The sequence below is a fragment of the Theropithecus gelada genome, chromosome 12 (assembly GCF_003255815.1).
Source record: "Theropithecus gelada isolate Dixy chromosome 12, Tgel_1.0, whole genome shotgun sequence".
NCBI lineage: Eukaryota > Metazoa > Chordata > Mammalia > Primates > Cercopithecidae > Theropithecus > Theropithecus gelada.
Genome location: NC_037680.1, coordinates 67,597,683 through 67,617,670, shown reverse-complemented (window position 1 = coordinate 67,617,670; position 19,988 = coordinate 67,597,683). Strand labels below are relative to the sequence as shown.

Genomic DNA, 19,988 nt, shown 5'->3' with positions numbered 1-19,988 from the left:
AAATCAGCAGGGGTTCAACCACTCTTGCCATAGTCTTACATGTGGAATACTGTAAGTAGAAAGAGTTGCTGTACGGCGAGGTGGACTTTCCAAGTCTGATAAGATGTTCTGTCTCCTGTAGTTGGAAGTCCCTTCCGTGTCTATTTCAATCTTACTCTTTCCCAGGCTTCTGGCCCACACCGCCACCTCCATTTCTGAGGTGAGATCACTGCGTAATGAATAAAATTCCAAGCAGTTATCAGGGGCAAGCATTTCTAAATATACCTTACTCTAAAGAGAGTCATTGATCACTTTTGGCTAATACTTAGGACTTGTAAAAATATATATTGTGGGGGAAGATCGTTTCATATGTTTTTCATGTGGGTTTCATATGTTTTTCTTTCAGTATGCTTACATAAGAAAACATTAACCATAGCATGTTTTTTATGGCTTTAAATTTGCTCTTTTTTTGCCCTTTAGTGAGTGCCACATTTTTAACATACATATGCTTAATAAGCTTAAACAAAGAACAATTAAAAGGGATTTGGTTCCAGATGTTGATAAAATTTCATAAATAATGACATATATAATTGAAGGTTTAAATGAGAAAACGTTGAAAATATTTAACATATGCATATTCAAAAAAATGGGTTAGGAAAATAAAAATAAAGAAGTGTCACTAACCTAAATCAAATTAAGTGATTCATTTAATTAATTTAATAATTACTTAATAACTTAACATTTATTAACTATGACCCATTGTTACAATCCTTTTTTATTATTAAATGGAAAAACTATCTTTGATTTTCATTTGCTGTTCAATAGCTTTACACTATTGGCAGAAAGTCTTTTCCAACTCAGAAGGCAATTGGAGAAACTAGAAGAACAATCTACCAAAATGACGTATGAAGGTGATCCCATTCCAGTGCAAAGAACTCACATGCTAGAGAGAGTCACCTTCTTGATCTACAACCTTTTCAAGAAGTAAGTAAAGTGCTATCAATGGCATCCTGCATTCTGTGAAGTAAGAACACCCTGCCTAAGGTTTTGGCGTTTAGGTGGAAGAGTGGCAGGGAAGTATTCAACAATAAGCCTCAGGGAGAAGTGAATAGAACCCCAGAAAGTTTCAGAAACCACATTTCTACTCTTCACTATTTATTCATCAACACTTCTCTCACCAACTGGCTCAGTTTTCCACAAGCTAAGTCATGTCACTCACCTACAGCTCAGTTTTCACATTTTAGAAAAAGTTTCAAGGGTTTTTTCTTATGTGCATATGAAACAAAGGATGGAGGACTTTTTCATGTTTATAAGCTAATCTAAACAAAAAATACTAACATGTACCAGAAATCCTAATATTTAGTCCAAAAAAAAGTCATGAAATTTATTTTTGGCCAGGCATGGTGGCTCACCCTGTAATCCCAGCACCTTGGGAGGCTGAGGCAAGGAGTTGCTTGAGCTCAGGAGTTGTAGACCAGCCTGGAAAACATAAAAAGACACCTATCTCTACAAAAAATAAAAAAACTTATCCAGGCATGGCGGCACATGCCTATAGTCCTAGATACTCAAGAGGCCAAGGCAGGAGGATCACTTGCGCCCAGGAAGTTGAGGCTGCAGTGAGCTTTGATCGTGCCACCACACTTCAGCCCAGGCAACAGAGGGAGACCCTTCTCAAAAGAAAAAAAATTACTAAATGGACTGGGGCTTTTATTCATGGCTCAATTATAACAATTAAGATTCATTTACTACTGTTAAATGATTTATAAAAAGTCATTGTAAAGATCTGAGTTTAATTGGGGGTTTGAGTATCTTCTAAGTGTAGAAAATTTGGACTTTATGAGTGGATAGCATCCTGTTCCTCTGTGGTTTTCAGTCTCAATATTTTCAATGTTTTCAAATGACACGCTTTATTTCCTTTTCATCTAGCTCATTTGTGGTTGAGCGACAGCCATGTATGCCAACCCACCCTCAGAGGCCGTTGGTACTTAAAACCCTGATTCAGTTCACTGTAAAACTAAGGTAGGCAAAACATCTATGATTTCGTGTGTTTGTGGAGCTAAAGTCTCTGGATAATCATGGCCAATTTCTCTCATTGTGGCTTGCATTCAGCTGTTCTTTATTGAACCATCTGCTGTGTGCCCAGCTCTGAGCTTTGGGAAATACCCACAGAAATGTGAAGCTGAGAGCCCTGCTTGTCAAGAGCATGACAGTGCAGATGAGGACATGAAAGTATGGAACCATAAAATCAGGCACAATTAAATTAATTGCTGAAAAGGTTGACTTGAGAAAAGACTGGAAAGATTGGGAGAGGGGAGGAGGATTGTAGGAGAGTGGGAATACAGAAATAATGGCTTCCTAGGTCTGTCTGGTAATCGTGGGGAGCAGGGGGAGACAGAATTGAGAGGACAGATTGGGGGCAGATTCTGGAAGGCTTTGAATATCCTATCCAGGAAACATAGTGGCACATTCATCTCCTGAGATTACCCAGTAACTGGCTTATTGGACTTTCTGCAAAAACTCCCAATACCGCAGTTTTCCATATATCCCTACTGTGTACCTGATTTAAAGACATAACTTTTGTGTTACTGTTGCTTTCTCTGTGAATTTGATCCTTTCTATTAGCATGAGCAATCAAAACTTATAATTTTCCCTAATGATGCTGAGAACAATGAGTTTGACTTCTTACTTTCAAAGATTCTCACCATGCCTGCAACTCCAAGAACTAAAGCTTTAAATGCCTAATCACTAGGTCACCTCTGGAAAGCTGAAACCACAGACTAACGGGGTCAAGAGGTCGTGATGCCATGGTACAGAGCAGTTTAGGGTTCTATGATAGGGTTGCTGATCACATATCACTATTAGAACTCCATTTTTAAAGAGAAGGCATTTGTCTTCAGTTTGCATTTTTAAGACATCATTAACATTCTTAATCAGTTTCTTTCTGTGAATTTTGCACCAAGATTTAAGAACTGAAAACAAAAGGCTGAGGCTAGGTTCCTTTTTAAATTGCACTCTTGGCCAGGTATGGTGGCTCATGCCTATAATCCCAGCACTTTAGGAGGCTGAGGATGGCAGATCACCTGAGGTCAGGAGTTCAAGACCAGCCTGGCCAACATGGCAATACCCCATCTCTACTAAAAATAGAAAAATTAGCTGAGCATGTTGGCACATGCCTGTAATCCCAGCTACTTGGGAGGCTGAGGCACAAGAATCGCTTGAACCCAGGAGGCAGAGGTTGCAGTGAGCCGAGATTGTACATTGTACCATTGCACTCCAGCCTGGACAACAACAGCGAGACTCCATCTCAAAAAATAGAATAGAATAATAAAGTAAAATTTAAAAATAGGCATTCTTATCAAAAGTTGTTCCTTCCTCATTCCCACATCTCTGTATAACTCGGAGGAGAGTGAACTAGGATGGAGAAGTGGTGGACATTCTACTTTTCCTTGAGACACTCCTATAGATGATATAGTAAGTCTAAGATGCTCTCTGGGACAAAAGGGGAGATGAGTAGGGATTGCCTAGCAAAAAATTCTAACTCTGAATCAGCACCGCTTGCATGTTGTGTGAACTGATTGCCAGAGGCATAGAACATTAGCCCCTGGTTGTAGGCTCTGTCTTCCTCTTATACCTGGTAGGTCCCCCTCCTCCTCCTCTGCACCCTATTCCCCACCGTCTTTATAGGTGATCCTTTACTCAAGGTTTTCCTAAAACCCCTCTTTGCCATACTGTTGCATCCTCCTGTTTCAAAGGGAAAAATGACCTTGAAGGGGAAGAATGACTCCATGGGACTTGTCAGCATCTTGCAGTAAATCAGATCCTTCCTGAAGTAGTATAGAAAGGAAGGTGGAGAGGAAAAACATCTGGCTTTATTTTATGTGACTATGCCCCCTTCTCACCATTCACTACCAATCACTGCATACTCAACATACTCCAAACCCTAAACCAATCTTGTGCCTCATACAGTACTTTTAAAGAGCCTTTGCAACATTCTACCCACCCTTTTGTTTGGGCTGCCCATGAGCTATGATTTCATTTCTCTAATGCCAGTGAGTTGCTTGTCACCATATTCTCTATATTCCATTTGTGTGCCTGGACTCCCTCCTTTTACATAGAGCCACGTCCACTTTTCTCCCTTCTGCAGTCTCTGCTACATCAGTTCTCTGGTACCTAAGGGTATACTGGGTAAATATTAGGAGCTCAATGCATGCTGAGTGAATGAGCAAAGTTTAGGATGAGGGCATGAGTAAATGAATGAATATGTGAGGGATCGAATGACTATCTCTGAAACTGCACTGAACCCACAGGTAGGTTACATCACAGGACAAAAATCTGAGGAGCTGGAGAAAGCAAAAGAATAAAGGATGGGCTGACACGAGAAGGAATTAAAGGAATTTTTACACTGAACTTCAATTACTTGTTCATTTGAAGTTTGGGTTTTTTATGAACATTTTTGCTGTTACTTAAATATAGTGTTTTGAAAGATTTCAAATGTATTTGAGTTGTGATTTTCCATATTTTACTAGAGTTCTGTCTCAGTATGTTCACCATAAAACACTTATCATTAAAGCTTACAAAGCTGGGTTTTTTTGTTTTTTTTTTTTTTGGTAATATGAGGATAAAATGAAGCCATACAACAATTTTTTATATCTATACATCTAACCTACATTTGGGCTTTAACCAAAATATATAGCTTTTTTCTGACCTTGCCAATGTATTATCCAGCAAACATCAACTGAAGCAATATGGAAACAGTTCCAAGTGTTTGTCAATAATGCTATTAAGTGACTGATGTCAACATTAGTAACATGGCAAACTAAAAAGGCATTGTACATTTTTAAAACACAAACTGTAGATTATGTAAGGTTTATTTATATGCATATTTCATAAGTATATTTGAATGTTTAAATATAAAAAAGAGTTTTTAAACACTTTTGATTTTTATCTTTGATTTTTTTTTTTTATTGATGTCTCTTTCCAGGCTATTAATAAAATTGCCAGAACTAAACTATCAGGTAAAGGTTAAAGCATCAATTGACAAGTAAGTTTTCTAATTTCATTTTGAATTGTAATTCAAAATGTAAGACTTTTAAAAATGAATGGCCCTTATTTTATAGAATAATTTTGAACTTTTAAATGTACTTCTCTAACATTATATAATGAATGTACTTCAAATATTTGACTTTGAAGTTCAAACATTTAACAAAACTCAATGGTTATCTTAAATTTAAAATTTTACTATAAAAACTTGAAATCAATTTTATATACTATCCTTTAAAGTATCGTAGAGACCAGGTGCGGTGGCTCACGCCTGTAATCCCAGCTACTCAGGAGGCTGAGGCAGGAGAATCGCTTGAACCCAGGGGGCTGAGGTTGTAGTGAGCCAAGGTTGTACCACTGCACTCCAGCCTAGGCGACAGAGCAAGACTCTGTCTCAAAATAAAATAAATAAATAAATAAATAAATAAATAAATAAATAAATAAAATAAAGTATAAAAAGTTATTCCTAGATCTATTAAATAGCTTATTTTAAAGAATTTTCTTGGTTTTACAGGAATGTTTCAACTCTAAGGTAAGACATTTACTTTGTGGAATCTTTCTTGCTGCTCTTGTAAATGTATTTTACCTGAGACCATGTAAATAGCTGATTTCCTCTCTAGCAACCGAAGATTTGTACTTTGTGGAACTAATGTCAAAGCCATGTCTATTGAAGAATCTTCCAATGGGAGTCTCTCGGTAGAATTTCGACATTTGGTAAGTTTGGCAGTAAAGTTACACAGGTTTTTTTCCCGAAAATCAGAGACATCTTTACTAATAGGCCTTATAATTCAGTATATTTTGTGCTTAAACATTTCTTATTTGAAATTAGGAACTGGCCGGGCACGGTGGCTCATGCCTGTAATCCCAGCATTTTGGGAGGCCAAGGCGAGCGGATCACAAGGTCAGGAGTTCTAACCAGCCTGGCCAACATAGCGAAACCCCGTTTCTATTAAAAATACAAAGTTAGCCAGGCGTGGTGGTAGGCACCTGTAATCCCAGCTACTCTGGAGGTTGAGGCAGGAGAATCGCTTGAACTCGGGAGACGGAGGTTGCAGTGAGCTGAGATCGTGCCATTGCACTCCAGCCCAGGCGACAGTGCAAGACTCTGTCTCAAAAAAAGAAAAAAAGAAAAGAAATTAGGAACCATATTGAGAAATAAAACATGCCATCAGTGAAGAATTAAAATGGTAGAAAGAGCACCGAACCGTAACTTAGAAGGTCTGAGTTCTAAACAATGAAGACAGAGTACCTAAGTATACATAGTAGTTGGTCAGTAGATTTTGCTGATAAGGACAGAGATAATCTGTCTTAAAATAGAGAGGTGTTATACAATGGAATATTATTCAGCCATTGAAAGAATGAAATTGTGTCATATGCAGCAACATGGATGGAACTGGAGGTCATTATGAAATAAGTCAGGCACAGAAAGATAAATATTGCATATTCTCAGTCATGTGGGAACTAAAAAAGTAGATCTCTTGGAGGCAGACAGTTGGATGGTGGTTACCAGAGGCTAGGAAAGGAAGCAGGGCGGAAGAATAAGAGAAAGATGGTTAATGGATACAAAGATACAGTTAGAAGGAATAAATTATGCTTTTCAATAGTGTAGAAGGGGCTGGGCACCGTGGCTCACGCCCCTGTAATCCCAGCACTGTGGGAGGCTGAGGCGGGCGGATCACCTGTGGTCAGGAGTTCGAGACCAGCATGGCCAACATGGTGAAACTCCGTCTCTACTAAAAATACAAATATTAGCCCAGCGTGGTGGCAACCGCCTGTAATCCCAGCTACTCAGGAGGCTGAGGCAGGAGAATCACTTGAACCCAGGAGGTGGAGTTTGCAATGAGCTGAGATTGCGCCACTGCATTCCAGCCTGTATGACAGAGTAAGACTCAGTCTCCAAAAAAAAAAATAATAATATAGAAGGGAACAATAATTTATTGTATATTTTCAAATAGCAGGAAGAGAAGAATTGTAATGGTCCTACCACAAAGAAAAGATAAATTAGGTTATAGATATCCCAATTACCCTGATTTGATCATTACACACTGTATACATGTATCAAAATACCATGTGTACCACAAAAATGTGTACAATTTGATATACAAATACAAAAGTACAAAGGCACACACACATACATGCAATAATGGATAGGCATTCCTGGTTTCATTTTTACATCTCTAATGACCACGTCTGGCTAAAAGCGCTTTCATTTTAGGAGGCTAGCTTGGGGAAATAGGATGTTCCTGGGTATAGCAGCTGTACACAGTTCACCTTGGCATGTCTAGAAAGCTCTGACCCAGCCTCATCCTGTTGCTTCTTGCTTTTACCACTTCCTCTTGACCTAGAGTTATCTTTCTGCCTTCTCTCTAATTCTTTGCATTGTTCTTAGATCCCCAAAGACCTATTTTTCTCGCCAGAAACCATGTTCCTCCTTCTACTTATTAACATTTAGCAATTGCCTCACTGAATGTCTGGGCACCACCGAATATGCCTCAAAAAGTCTACTTTCTCAAAGATAAAATGTAGGTTAACAGAAAGATATCTGCATACAGAAATTTATTCTGATTTCTGTTTTTGTTTTTGTTTGGTTTTTAGTATTGAGGAGTATGTTTTTTTTTTAATTGAATCCTTCCTGTGTGAACCGCCAAGTAAATAAAATGTAATAAAGAATAATGTATTATAGACACCCTTGTAACTAGCACTCTTTTTTGTTAGGCTCAAGTCCTACCCTCCAGGAACTTTCAACAAGGGGCCAGGTTTAGTAATAAGTAAAGTAGGAAGAGCCCTTAACTTAGAAACGTCTGTCTCCCAAAAAAGTCACATGGAAAAGGAAGGACAAGGAACACACCAAAAATCAGGTCTTTATTTCAGCAGGTACAATATATAAAATAACAAAACCTCAGTTTTTACGGTGCTCTTTTGCTCTTGCAAAGCATTTTCACATTGGTTATCTTATGCATAATAACTTTAATTGCTTTTTAATACAAAAATAAATATAGAAAATAAAAATTGGCCGGGCGCTTTGGCTCACACCGAGGCAGGTGGATCACAAGGTCAGGAGATTGAGACCATCCTGGCTAACACAGTGAAACCCCGTCTCTACTAAAAATACAGAAAATTGGCCTGGCGCGGTGACTTACGCCTGTGATCCCAGCACTTTGGGAGGCTGAGGTGGGCGGATCACGAGGTCAGGAGACTGAAACCATCCTGGCTAACACGGTGAAACCCCGTCTCTACTAAAAATACAAAAAAAAAAAAAAATTAGCCGGACATGGTGGCGGGCGCCTGTAGTCCCAGCTACTTGGGAGACTGAGGCAGGAGAATGGCATGAACCCGGGAGGCAGAGCTTGCAGTGAGCCGAGATTGCACCACTGCACTCCAGCCTGGATGACAGTGAGAGACTCCCTCTCAAAAGAAAAAAAAAAACAAAATCAAAATTTTAAAAATTGTCACCTATAACTCCACCACCTTGCAATGCTATTAACATCTTCATTTTTACAATTTCATTCTTTTTTCTAAAATATTTATATGTATGTATTTTTAAAGTGGGATCAAATAATACATACTACATAATTTGTTTTCTGCCTCTTCTTTTCATTCAGTAATCTCTATCAATGCACATTTATTTTGTGTCAGTAAGTCTTCTTCCCCTGTAATGTCATTTAATAGCTTACTATGCTATATGGTACACACTGCCCTATAGTTCATTTTTCTAGTCTTCTCCGTTAGACTTGGTTTCTCAGGGATTGGGAATCATCACCTACAGCTTAGCTAAAATGATGCTTTCCAGGTGCAAAGGAGTGCTGTATGGATTCTGCAAGTTCCCAGCATGATTTCATTTTTTTCAAAATGTTAGCTGAAAGCTAAAGTCTTAGTGATATGCCAACTCAAGTTTCTAAAGTGGCATCCCATGGAGTGAGACAGGAAGCTCCTCTCTGTCAAATCTGGGCAGTTGTGTCAGGTTTCAATGAGTTTGAAAATATGTTGCTGTTCTAGAAGTCAAAACTGTGGCCAAGAAAATGACTGCAACAGGTACGACCAACTTAATATGTAGCTGATAATGCTTTTTCATCTAAATCTTGTTGTTTTCTTTTACAAAGCAACCAAAGGAAATGAAGTCCAGTGCTGGAGGTAAAGGAAATGAGGTAGGAAATGTTTTCTCCTACAGAATTTTTCTGGGAATAGATCTTATAATATCTTATTTTTACAAAGCTTTTAAACTGCTTGACTTCATATAAAATCAAATTCATGTTTTTCTGATTATAGATGTAAAGCTTGATAATTGCAGACAATATGAGGAAGCTTTTTAAAAAGAGAAAATAAAAATAACATATAACAACACCCTCCAAAGAAAATAACTATTAACATCTGAGTATACATCATTCTAGTCTTTTATTTATGTACATATTACTTTAAAAATATATGATACTCATTGCTTCATAGCCTGCTTTTTTTCACATAGCAAAGTATCTTTTTTTTTTTTTTTTTTTTTTTTTTGAGAAGGGTCTTACTTGTTGCCCAGGCTGGAGTGCAGTGGTGAGATCTTGGTTCACTGCAGCCTCTGCCTCTCAGGCTCAAGTGAACCTCCTACCTCAGCCTTGCGAGTAGCTGGGACTATAGGCGTGTGCCACCATACCTGGCTAGTTTTTGTATTTTTTGTAGAGACAGAGTCCCACCATGTTTCCCAGGCTGGTCTTGAACCCCTTGGCTCAAGTGATCCACCCACCTTAGCCTCCCAAAGTGCTGGGATTGTAGGCGTAAGCCACCGTGCCCAGCCTGGAGAACAGTTTTCCATTAATTTTAAATACTCTTGGAGAACATGATTTAAATTGCTTACGTTACATTACATTTTACAGATATGCCATAGTTTCTTTAGTCAGTCCATTATTAAGAAATATCCTTGTCATTCGTCATTTTCGTTCACTCATTTTCTCACATATGTGAAGTCAGGCTGAAAAATTACGATATGTGGGGCAAAAGACAACCCTATTATTTTGAGATACCAATTACCTCGCTCTCTAATGTTTGCATTTCACTAGACAAATTGAATGAAAGAACAAACTGATGCAGTCTGAGTACTCACATTTGAGTTAGTTGACGACAGAGTGGTCAAATCATGAACGGAACATGACCTTGGAGAACATCTATTGAGTTGACCTCGAAACTAAGGCATAAGTCAATGACCTATATATTTGGAACTAGAAAACCTGGGTTTGAGTACCTGCTCTGCCAGGGCCTGAAAATGTGATGTCTGGCAAATGATCTGATGAAGAAATAGTGCATTTTTTTTCCTCTAAGAGATCAGGATAGTCATGCTCAACAGCCCTGCTCAGAGGTGCTGCAGGTGTAAAACCACCTACGTGATGCGATTTTGAAGCAGTGAGGTTTATTTCTGAGGTGGTTCATATGGATCCAAGCTCTTGGTTTTATAATCACAGCTCCTATGAAAAAGATCTTTGAATTGTTTGGAGGAAAAGCACTTTATAAATCCAGTATCCAGTGATATCCAATTTATCACACCCCACAAAACCATAAAGATCCGTCACAAAAGATTTAATGCCCTACCATTTTGCCCTCCAAGAATTCTTCATTCCCTTAATTGTGTCTTAAAGATCATTTGCCAAACATCATAGCCTCAGTGAAGACAAGCTCAGTCTTCCAGGGTAGAATTGCTGTTCAGGGCAGAGCTCCCTAAGCAGGTCTCTGCAGTCAAAGAAATCACAAGAGCAGAGATTTTGGGTTTAAGGAGCTTCTAGTAAAATAAATGAGTGGGAGACATTCTTCCCGGCTTATAGAAACCCATAAGGTTTTCTAAACTTCCTAGTTAAACATTGGCACACTTTAAATGAAAGCTCATTTCACACATCTCCTTGGAATTCTGGCCAGAGTTGCAACATTTCACTCAACTTGACATCCCTGAGTATTATTTATGAATCTGAACAGACTAAGCATCATTATCCTGAACTTTTCTTAAGTAAAGCAAATCGAATAAATCCAAATAGCTCAACTCTTGTAGTATATCGTGATCTTTATGAATGTAAAATGAAAATCTTCCCTTGAATTTCCCTAGAGACAGAAATCTAAGTAAATCATCTTCCACTGTAGAAAAAGCAACCACTGTCTTGTTAACACTGTCTAGTTATATTGCCTTCAATTTATTTCCTCTTATTTTCTGATGAATAGCAAAATCATACAGTCATATCAGGATGATTTTATTTCTTCCCTTTTTTTTCAGGTTTGCCGTATCGGGTTAATTTTATTTTAAGCTATTCTTTGAGCTCCACCTGTTGGTAGAATTTTAGTATGACTCCTAGGTACATTTAAAACAAGCCACGGATTGAACCGTATGTTATGTGCGGCAGTAACTGTTGACTAGTCAGGAAATACATGAAGGAAGATAAGCTGGGAATCGGAGGCTTGGCCATTCAGTAAGGATGATCACGCGAAGGTTAGGAAAGAGTGAGGAAAGAACGGGCAATAAAGTGAAGTTCATAAAGTCATGAGGCCAGGGATGGTGGTCACAAATTTCAGGAAAACAGGAAGCTAGGATATCGTAACCTCGTTTTCAAGTTTCAAAAAGTTGCTATTGCTTATCTGTGAGCACCTGTAGCAGGAGTTCACCGCCTGCTAAGAATGTCTTCAACAATCCTCGTGTGGCATTTACTATATACTGGACACTAAGAGCTTCACTAACACTGATTTCTGTAACTCTTACAATAAGACTGTGAAGTAGGTACTATTAGCCTCATACTTATTTCAGTTATGGAAACTGAGGCACAGAGTCGTCACACAGCTTACTCAAGATTGTAGGGGCAGTTGATGGCAGGGCCAAGATAAAACCGTGGCAGTCTGATCCCGTGTCCCTGCTCCTGGCCCCTCTGCTATGCTGCCTGTGGGTTGCAAAACCTTCCCTGGGAGAGGCGAGCTGGTTGGCACTCCTCCTGCCCCGTCACCTCACCCCATCTATCTCACAGAGTGCACCTCACCCACCTGCTCAGAAATCATGGCTGTCTCACACCATAATTTAAAATAATGCTTCCTCAGAAAATGTTGTTGACCTCTCTCGTCTACTGTGTCTCCTTTTGCACTTGTGTCGTGCCTCGGTGGGATAGTGGAGATAGCAGTGTTGGTTTCTGCCTCTTCAGGCAATCTGAGCTTGCACAAGCCACTTAACCTCTCTAACTCCCAGTTTCCTTTTCTACAAAATGGTGCTAATGTTAACCTACACTTCTAAGGGTTGTTATGAGGCCTGAATGAGCTGTGTGTGAGTCAGTGGTGGTGGGCTGTGTAGATGTTGGTGATGGCATTTACAGATTAGCCTCCTCTGGAGGGAGCAAGTGTCTACACAGATGGGAAAACTGGGCTCTAAAACGTGGTACCTGACTTCAGACAACTGCCGATCTTTCTCCTTCTCTGCTCACCTGCCAGGTGCTCTACTGGAGATGTGGTCCCTTTCAGGAGACTCTGGGCACTTCCCTCTTCCACGTCCAGGTCCCTGAAACCTCAGGTCACCATTTGTGTATGCCCCTTTACGGGATTTCATGTCTGGGATTCCTGCTACCACTCCAATGCCCTTCACCTCCATCACACACACACACACACACACACACACACACACACACACACACACACAATTTTGGGTCCCTCCATTCTAGTTTTGTGGTTGCAAGGGTTTGTATCAGATAGTTATTAAATGATTGACAATGGACAAAGATGTCATCAATTATAGTTTCCCTAAGTTGCCATTCCAAACCTCCCTAGAATTGCAGCAGCCTGTGACTGTTTGAGATTACCCAAGAAAAGCCAACCTGTCAGAATGCACAGGGGCTCCTGGCTTTAGGATTGGGTGAAAGGAGGAAGTTGTACAAGACCCATTCTCTTCGAAAACCCAAAGATGCCTAAGAGGTACCTCAGGAACCCCATTCGCCCTTGGGGTTGGGGAAATGTGGAGCTCTGGCTCCCTCACACCTGTTTCTATCAAGGCAGCTTTATTTTATGTATTTACAGATGGAAACTGGTGGGAAGTTTACTTTCAAGAATATGTACCAAGGTTAAAAAAAAAAAAAAAAGCCATTTGGACTCATTGGACTAGACAATCTCTGAAGTTCTTTTGACTAAGATTCTTTAATCCTCAGAAATGCAACATAGGGTAGGAGCTTTAGATTTTTCAAAATGAATTTAATTTTAAGAATTTGCTTTGGAATTTCACAACATTGCTTGAGGAATCTGTAGACACGCTATCATAAAATCAACTTCAGCAATCACTGCCTTTCTCTCAACTATGTTCTCTCCTGGGAAGAGTCAACGTGAATAAACGATTTCATCACCTAGAAAGTGGCCAGACTTTGAGGCCATCAGTCTGTCCCTGTAAAATAAACATTCACAGGAAGCAGCCTTTCCCTGGAGGTCCTTATCTAGCCGGGAGCCAGCTAGAGAGTGATTATTGAAATGTGAAAACTGTTTGACTAGAGAAGCTGGAATTGCACTCTCTCCAGTTTGTTCTTTGTCAGTGGGCTTTAACCGATAAATGACAGTTTTAGCCACAGACTGAGGTGTTAGGTAATTTTGTTTATGTGGTGGAAAGTCATGAAGCACAATGAAGCTATTAGTAAAGCCTGGGTGACTTGAGTTTCATTTAACAAAATGGCCAAACAGATGTTCTTTCAAGGTTCAGTGTTCTCAAACACAGACACGCTACTCACACACCAGCTAGCCCAGGCATTTGCATAGCAAGTTGATTTCTCACTGAACTAATTTGAAGAGTTGCAACACTTTTTGAGGGAGAAATTGTACAGAAATATTACTAAAACCTTAGACTTTGTAGAATGCAGCAGAGGGCTTTATGAGCTAAGCAGTGTTGTCATTTTACATTCCTGTCTTCTGATTCTGTGATTCTGCGATTAAAAGCTATCTCTCATGTGATTGGACCACTGTTTCCCTCTCTTCTCATTGTTTCCCATGATCTAACCCAGTGTCTAGCACATAATACGTGCTCAATAAATAGTCATTAAATGAAAGGGTTATTTTAATTGTTTCTATTCCACATAGTTTTCCATAGGGGGCATTACAACAAATTATGGAGTGTTAAGAGATAAGCAAGAAATTTGGATGAAAATCACCCTTTATCCCAGTCATATTTTTCTTAGCAGAGGTTTCTGTCAAGTTAAAAGCTATTATCATTTGTTGGCCGGGCGTGTTGGCTCATGCCTGTAATTCCAGCACTTTGGGAGGCCGAGGCAGGCGGATCACAACGTCAGAAGATCGAGACCATCCTGGCTAACAGGTTGAATCCCGTCTCTACTAAAAAATACAAAAAATTAGTCGGGTGTGGTGGTGGGTGCCTGTAGTCCCAGCTACTTGGGAGGTTGAGGCAGGAGAATGGCGTGAACTCAGGAGGCGGAGCTTGCAGTGAGCTGAAATCGCGCCACTGCACTCCAGCCTGAGTGACAGAGCAAGACTCCGTCTCAAAACAAAAAACAAAAAAACTATTACCATTTGTTAATATATTCTAGGTTTCCAAGGTATATTATTAGACACTAAGCAGAAGAAACAGAGAATATGGTGACATCTAGACCTACCTTTCATTGTACTTTTTTTTTCCAAGTGGAGCCCTGGTTAAGTGGGTTGTCCAGTTTTCTAGTTTCTTAGCGGATTTTCCAATGGGTATTTTTCTTTAGAAGTACAATACAGTCAATCCAGCTATTATATTCAGTGCCACATAATGTAATATACCATATAATGTAAATATCATTAATATGGACATTTTGTATCTGTAATCATCTTGGATGATTAGGATGGCTTTGATACAAACATTAATGGTGCATCTTTTTTTTTTTTTTTTTGAGATGGAGCTTCTCACTCTTGTTGCCCAGGCTGGAGTGCAGTGGCGCAATCTCGGCTCACTGCAACCTCCTCCTCCAAGGTTCAAGCAATTCTCCTGTGTCAGCCGCCTGAGTAGCTGGGATTACAAGCACACACCACCATGCCCAGCTAATTGTTTGCATTTTTTTTAGTAGAGACGGTGTTTCACCATGTTGGCCAGGCTGGTCTTGAACTGCTGACCTCAGATCATCTGCCCGCCTTGACCTCCCAAAGTGCTGGGATTACAGGCATGAGCCACCGCGCCAGGCCCTAATGCATGTTATATATGATGTTTTTCCATTCTGTGAGGAATGGAACTTGCGAATGAGAGACTGAATAGTGTCTCTAGCTTAGACTACACTGATGAAATAATGAAGATTATGACAGTCATGCAAGCTGTGAAAATTAATAATACTTTCTTTGGTCACAGTGTCTTTCCTCCAGTCTTGCATATAGTATGTCAGCTTCCTTGCTGGATTTTGTTCTAAATGTGCCTCACGATTGCATCAGGGATTTAAAGTAAACATTAGAAACTGTTTTGAATTACTGAGAAAATAATCACCCTCTCACCACCCACATTTCAGTTCAGTAGAGTACTATATAAAGCGTGAAGACTGTTTCCAAAGCTAATGGACGACCCTGAGTGTCATTGCTCTGTCTGTGGAATCCTGGTTTCTCACACTTTTAAGACCCTGATATTTGGTGGTGAACACACAGGTTCCATAACTCAAAGAGCTAAGGAAGCTATCCGTACTGAATGATCATATGTATATTTATTCATAGAAATTAAACTATATAGGCCAAGCGTGGTAGCTCATGCCTGTAATCCCAGCATTTTGGGAGGCCGAAACGGGCAGATCACTTGAGCTCAGTAGTTCAAGACCAGCCTGGCCAATACGGTGAAACCCTGTCCCTACTAAAAATACAAAAAATAGCTGGGCATAATGGCACATGCCTGTAGTCCCAGCTACTCAGGAGGCTGAGGCAGGAGAATCGCTTGAACCTGGGAGGTGGAGGTTGCAGTGAGCCAAGTTCATGCCACTGCACTCTAGTCTGGGTGACAGAGCGAAACTCTGTCTCAAAAAGAAAAAGAGAAATTAAACTATAGAGGCTGGAATGTGAGAGCAATGGGACCTGTAAGAGGAAAACACTAAACTTTTTTCTACTCTTACTCTCCACGCCTCCCTTCTGGTCACCTAAATGTGTGTGGGAGTTTCTCTCCACTAACAACCAGTTCTCCAGCAGACGCAAACTGGGTGTCCTACAATTTAACCCAATTCTAACACTCTTTACCTTAACCCACAGGCTAAGGGCTTAGTCCCACAAGACTGCCCCCGATTCAGATGCCCATCGCAAGTCCCAGGTTGTGATCTGCACTTCTGACCAGCCAGCAATAAATTGAGGGTTCCCACAATTCCCTCCTCAGGTTCAATGAGTTTGCTAAAGCAGTTCACAAAACTCAGGGGAACATTTTACTTATATTTACTGGTTTACTATCAAGGATATTACACAGAATACAGATGAACAGCCAAATGGAAGAGATGCACAGGGCAAGGCATGGAGAAGGGGTGTGGAGCTCCCATGCCCTGTCCAGGTGTGCCACCCTCCTAGCACCTCCATGTCTTCAGCAACCTAGAAGCTTCCCAAAATCTGTTCTTTGAGGTTTCTATGGAAGCTTCATTACATACAGTTCATCACAAAGTTGATCGCCATTGCCATTGTGGATGAATTCAACTCTCAATCCCTCTCCCCTTCCCAGAGGTCAGGGAGTGGGGTAGAACTTTCAACTCTCTAATCACATGATTGGTTCCCCTAGCAACCAAGCCTCATCCTGAGGCTATTTAGAAGCCCACCAAGAGACACTTCATTAGAATAGAAAATGCCAGAAAATTCACCCAGAAAATTCCAGAAATTTAGGAGCTCTTTGTCAGACAATCCTATCACTAAGGAAATTACAAAGATCTTAGGAACCTGTGTCAGGAACCAGGGTCAAAGACCAAATTTTTAGAACAGAAGACTCACCTAACATCTCCATCTAGAAAGGTCTTAGGAGCTCTGTCTTAGTAACCAGGTGCAGGGACCAAATATAGATTTCTTATTATATCACAATATCATAGCACCTCAGCTCCAAAAGTTTTCCTTCAGTCATCCTCCAGCTACAGTCCTCCCTACAAAGAAAGTCTTCTGTGGGTTTAAGCAATGTGCTCACCCAGAATCCAGGACGCCAGAATTCCCAGCCCAGAAGACCCGAAGCCCCCACTTCCAGGGCCTGTTTAGGCCTCTCCAGGTCTACTCTCCCAAGCACAGATGACACCATCAGTGCAAACATGTCTAGACACTGGAGAGACCTAGAGGTCACACTGATCATACAAGGCCCTTCACAGAGGTAGAAGCAAAGGGGACAGGCAATGGCCCAAGATGGCTGTGCTATCTTTACCCATGCCACCATGTTCCAGTAAGACTTTGAGGAGCTAAAACCCGGCCAATTAGGTTATGTGAAGGGTATGTCAAGGCAGGAGGCTAGACCATATGTTAACAGTTTGTTAACTTGATTGATAATGGTTAAATATTTATACATACAGTATTGGATCCCTGTGCACTTGCCTGAGGCCTCTCAAATGTTCTGCACCATTGAACTCAGAGATAATGTGAAAGGCACCCATTAGTGAACAGGAAGTGGAAGTTGTAGATTCTTCAGTGTTTTGTATAGTGTAAGCATCCCCTCCCTAGAGGGCAGTGAGATTTTCTATTGTTCAAAAATACACCTTCTTGGTGCCTACACTCAAGACAACTAGTCCGTCTCAAGCTCAACCAAAGAAAGAGCAACTTATTTTAACATAAAAGGGCTGGAGAAGAGGAACTGGCTGTTTGATGTGTTGACGTGCTGGGAGTACTTTTAGGGGTGGTTTAGGGATTTTTAAGCAGAATTTTGATTAAACATAACTTTCTACTAACCCAGTAAGAAGTGATTCCACCCTAGTCAATGTAACTACCTGCAGGCAATGTAAAGTATCACAAAGATCTACTTCCTTCTCAATAACAAATCCTAAATGTAGCATTCTCATTATCAAGGAAGTCTTCTCAATCACAGAATTCTTGTTCATATCATCACATTAGACTATTTTTATTACTTCAGATTTCAAATGCAAACAGAATTCTGACTTATTAATGCATACTTAGGTTGACCTTCCTTTCTTTTCAGGTGACCCTGCCACCTCCAACTGCCCACCCTGACTTTTCTGATGTAAATAATCCTACATGTTCACATGTTCCCAGGGCTCATTTTATAAATTGTTGAAGCTTTATATCTCCAAATTTTCCATCTCCCTTTTGGGATTAAACGCAATGAGGATACACACATTGAGAATAATTCCTCTCAAATTTCACCCAGGACTCTTGTTAAAATGCAGAATCTGATTCAGTAAGCCTGGAATGAGGTCAGAGTTCCTGTTTTTCTTACAAGCTTTTAGGTGATGGCAATACTGCTGGTCCTTTTTTACCTGCTATAAAATTTCACCAGGGACTAATTTAATTTCCTGCTTCTTTCTATGTCAAACTCCTACCCAGAGGTGATTATTTTTTGAGCTGTAAATATCATGCTAATACTGATATCTCCTGATTTTTTTAAATTTTATGTGTCTAACTTCTGATTTTCTATAAAAGATTAATCTATGTCTTTCTTATAACAGGTCTCCATACATAGAAATTCTCCCCCATCTTCACAATATCATTATATAATACATTTTCATTTACTCAATGTATTCAATGTTTACCTTATTATGATTATATAAAAATTGTTAACAGCGAAGCCATATAGCATACTATGATTGTATTTCCATTCTTGTATTACTTTTTGTTTTCTCTGGATTTAATAGTTTCCCTGAGTTTTTGATTTGATTAATTTATGTACCTGTCACTAATTAAGCCCCAAACTTTCCATCAGAACAAGAAAACTCCTTACAATTTGGTCAAACATGTCAATCTATAAGTTCCTTTCTTCTTTTTTTCTTGGCAACGTCGCTCTGGGAGCCCTCCATCTTCTGGCTCCAGTCCTGGCTACTTGCCCTCTGATCCTGTTGTGCAATCGTAGGGTTGTGGCTTTTTGTTTTTTGTTTTGTTTGTTTGTTTTTGAAACTCCCTTTCACCGTTATCCTAGGGAGTCCCACCCCCTTCTCCTGGCTGGGTTCATGTCTTCCTCTTTCTTAGGTTACTCTCTCCTTTTTATTAGAGAGACTCTTTCAGTAGTTTCCAAAGAAAAAGTACTAAGAAGCCAAATTTCCAGAGGCCTTGCATATCTGAAAACGTTTTTCCCATTCATAGTTGACTGACAGTTTGGCTGGATATAGAATTCTGGGTTAGAAATCATTTTTCCTCTGAATTCTTAAAGCACTATTCCATTGTCTTCTACTTATCTTGTATTCTGATTCTTAATCATTTATAAATGCCTTTTTTTTCCTGCACTCCTGAAACTTTTAAACTGGTTTCCTGCAATTTTACAGGATTGAGTTTCGGTTCGGCTCTTCATTTATTTATTGTGCCAGCCATTCATGGGTCCTTCCAATTTGAACACTCATGTCCTTTAGTTTGAAAAGTTTTGTCGTATTCTTCATTTTTATAGACTATTGAAAACACGTAAAAACATAAAGAATAATAGCATGAACACCCATCAAACAGCTTAAAAATTCAAACTTTGCAAATATAGTTGAAGACACCTGGTACCCCACCCCCCACCTTTAATCCGTTTCTTCTCTGTACCCACCCACCTCCCAAAAACCATTGTCTTGAATTTTGATGTTTATTGTTTTCAAGAATGCCTTTATACTTTTTCTATGAATGAATATGTTTCTATATACTTTATATTATTCTGTATTATAAATTCGGATTTTACATAAATGGCATCCTTATATATATATTTTATCACAACTTGCTTTTCTTGCTCAACAAAATATTTTCTGAGACTCATTCCTACATTGATTCATGTTGCTGTGGATCATTTATTCCAACGCTGTATAGCTTTTTGCTCTATAAATATACACAGTATAGCTAGCTCTTCTCCTATTGATGAATCATTTTATCATTATAAGCAGTTCTACTATAAACATTCTTCA

The 19,988-nt window shown here is 39.6% G+C and overlaps 1 protein-coding gene across 3 annotated transcripts in view; it reads left to right on the top strand.

The window, feature by feature from the left end:
• STAT4 (signal transducer and activator of transcription 4) overlaps positions 1–19,988 on the top strand; it is a 145,830-nt gene that overhangs the window by 112,173 nt on the left and 13,669 nt on the right. For 2 of the 3 annotated variants that reach the window (XM_025404100.1, XM_025404101.1), the window contains 6 exons: positions 805–963; positions 1,906–1,998; positions 4,961–5,020; positions 5,534–5,551; positions 5,640–5,733; positions 9,120–9,164. In XM_025404100.1, the coding sequence (XP_025259885.1) occupies positions 805–963; positions 1,906–1,998; positions 4,961–5,020; positions 5,534–5,551; positions 5,640–5,733; positions 9,120–9,164 (469 nt within the window). The other variant, XM_025404102.1, reaches the window with a different exon arrangement.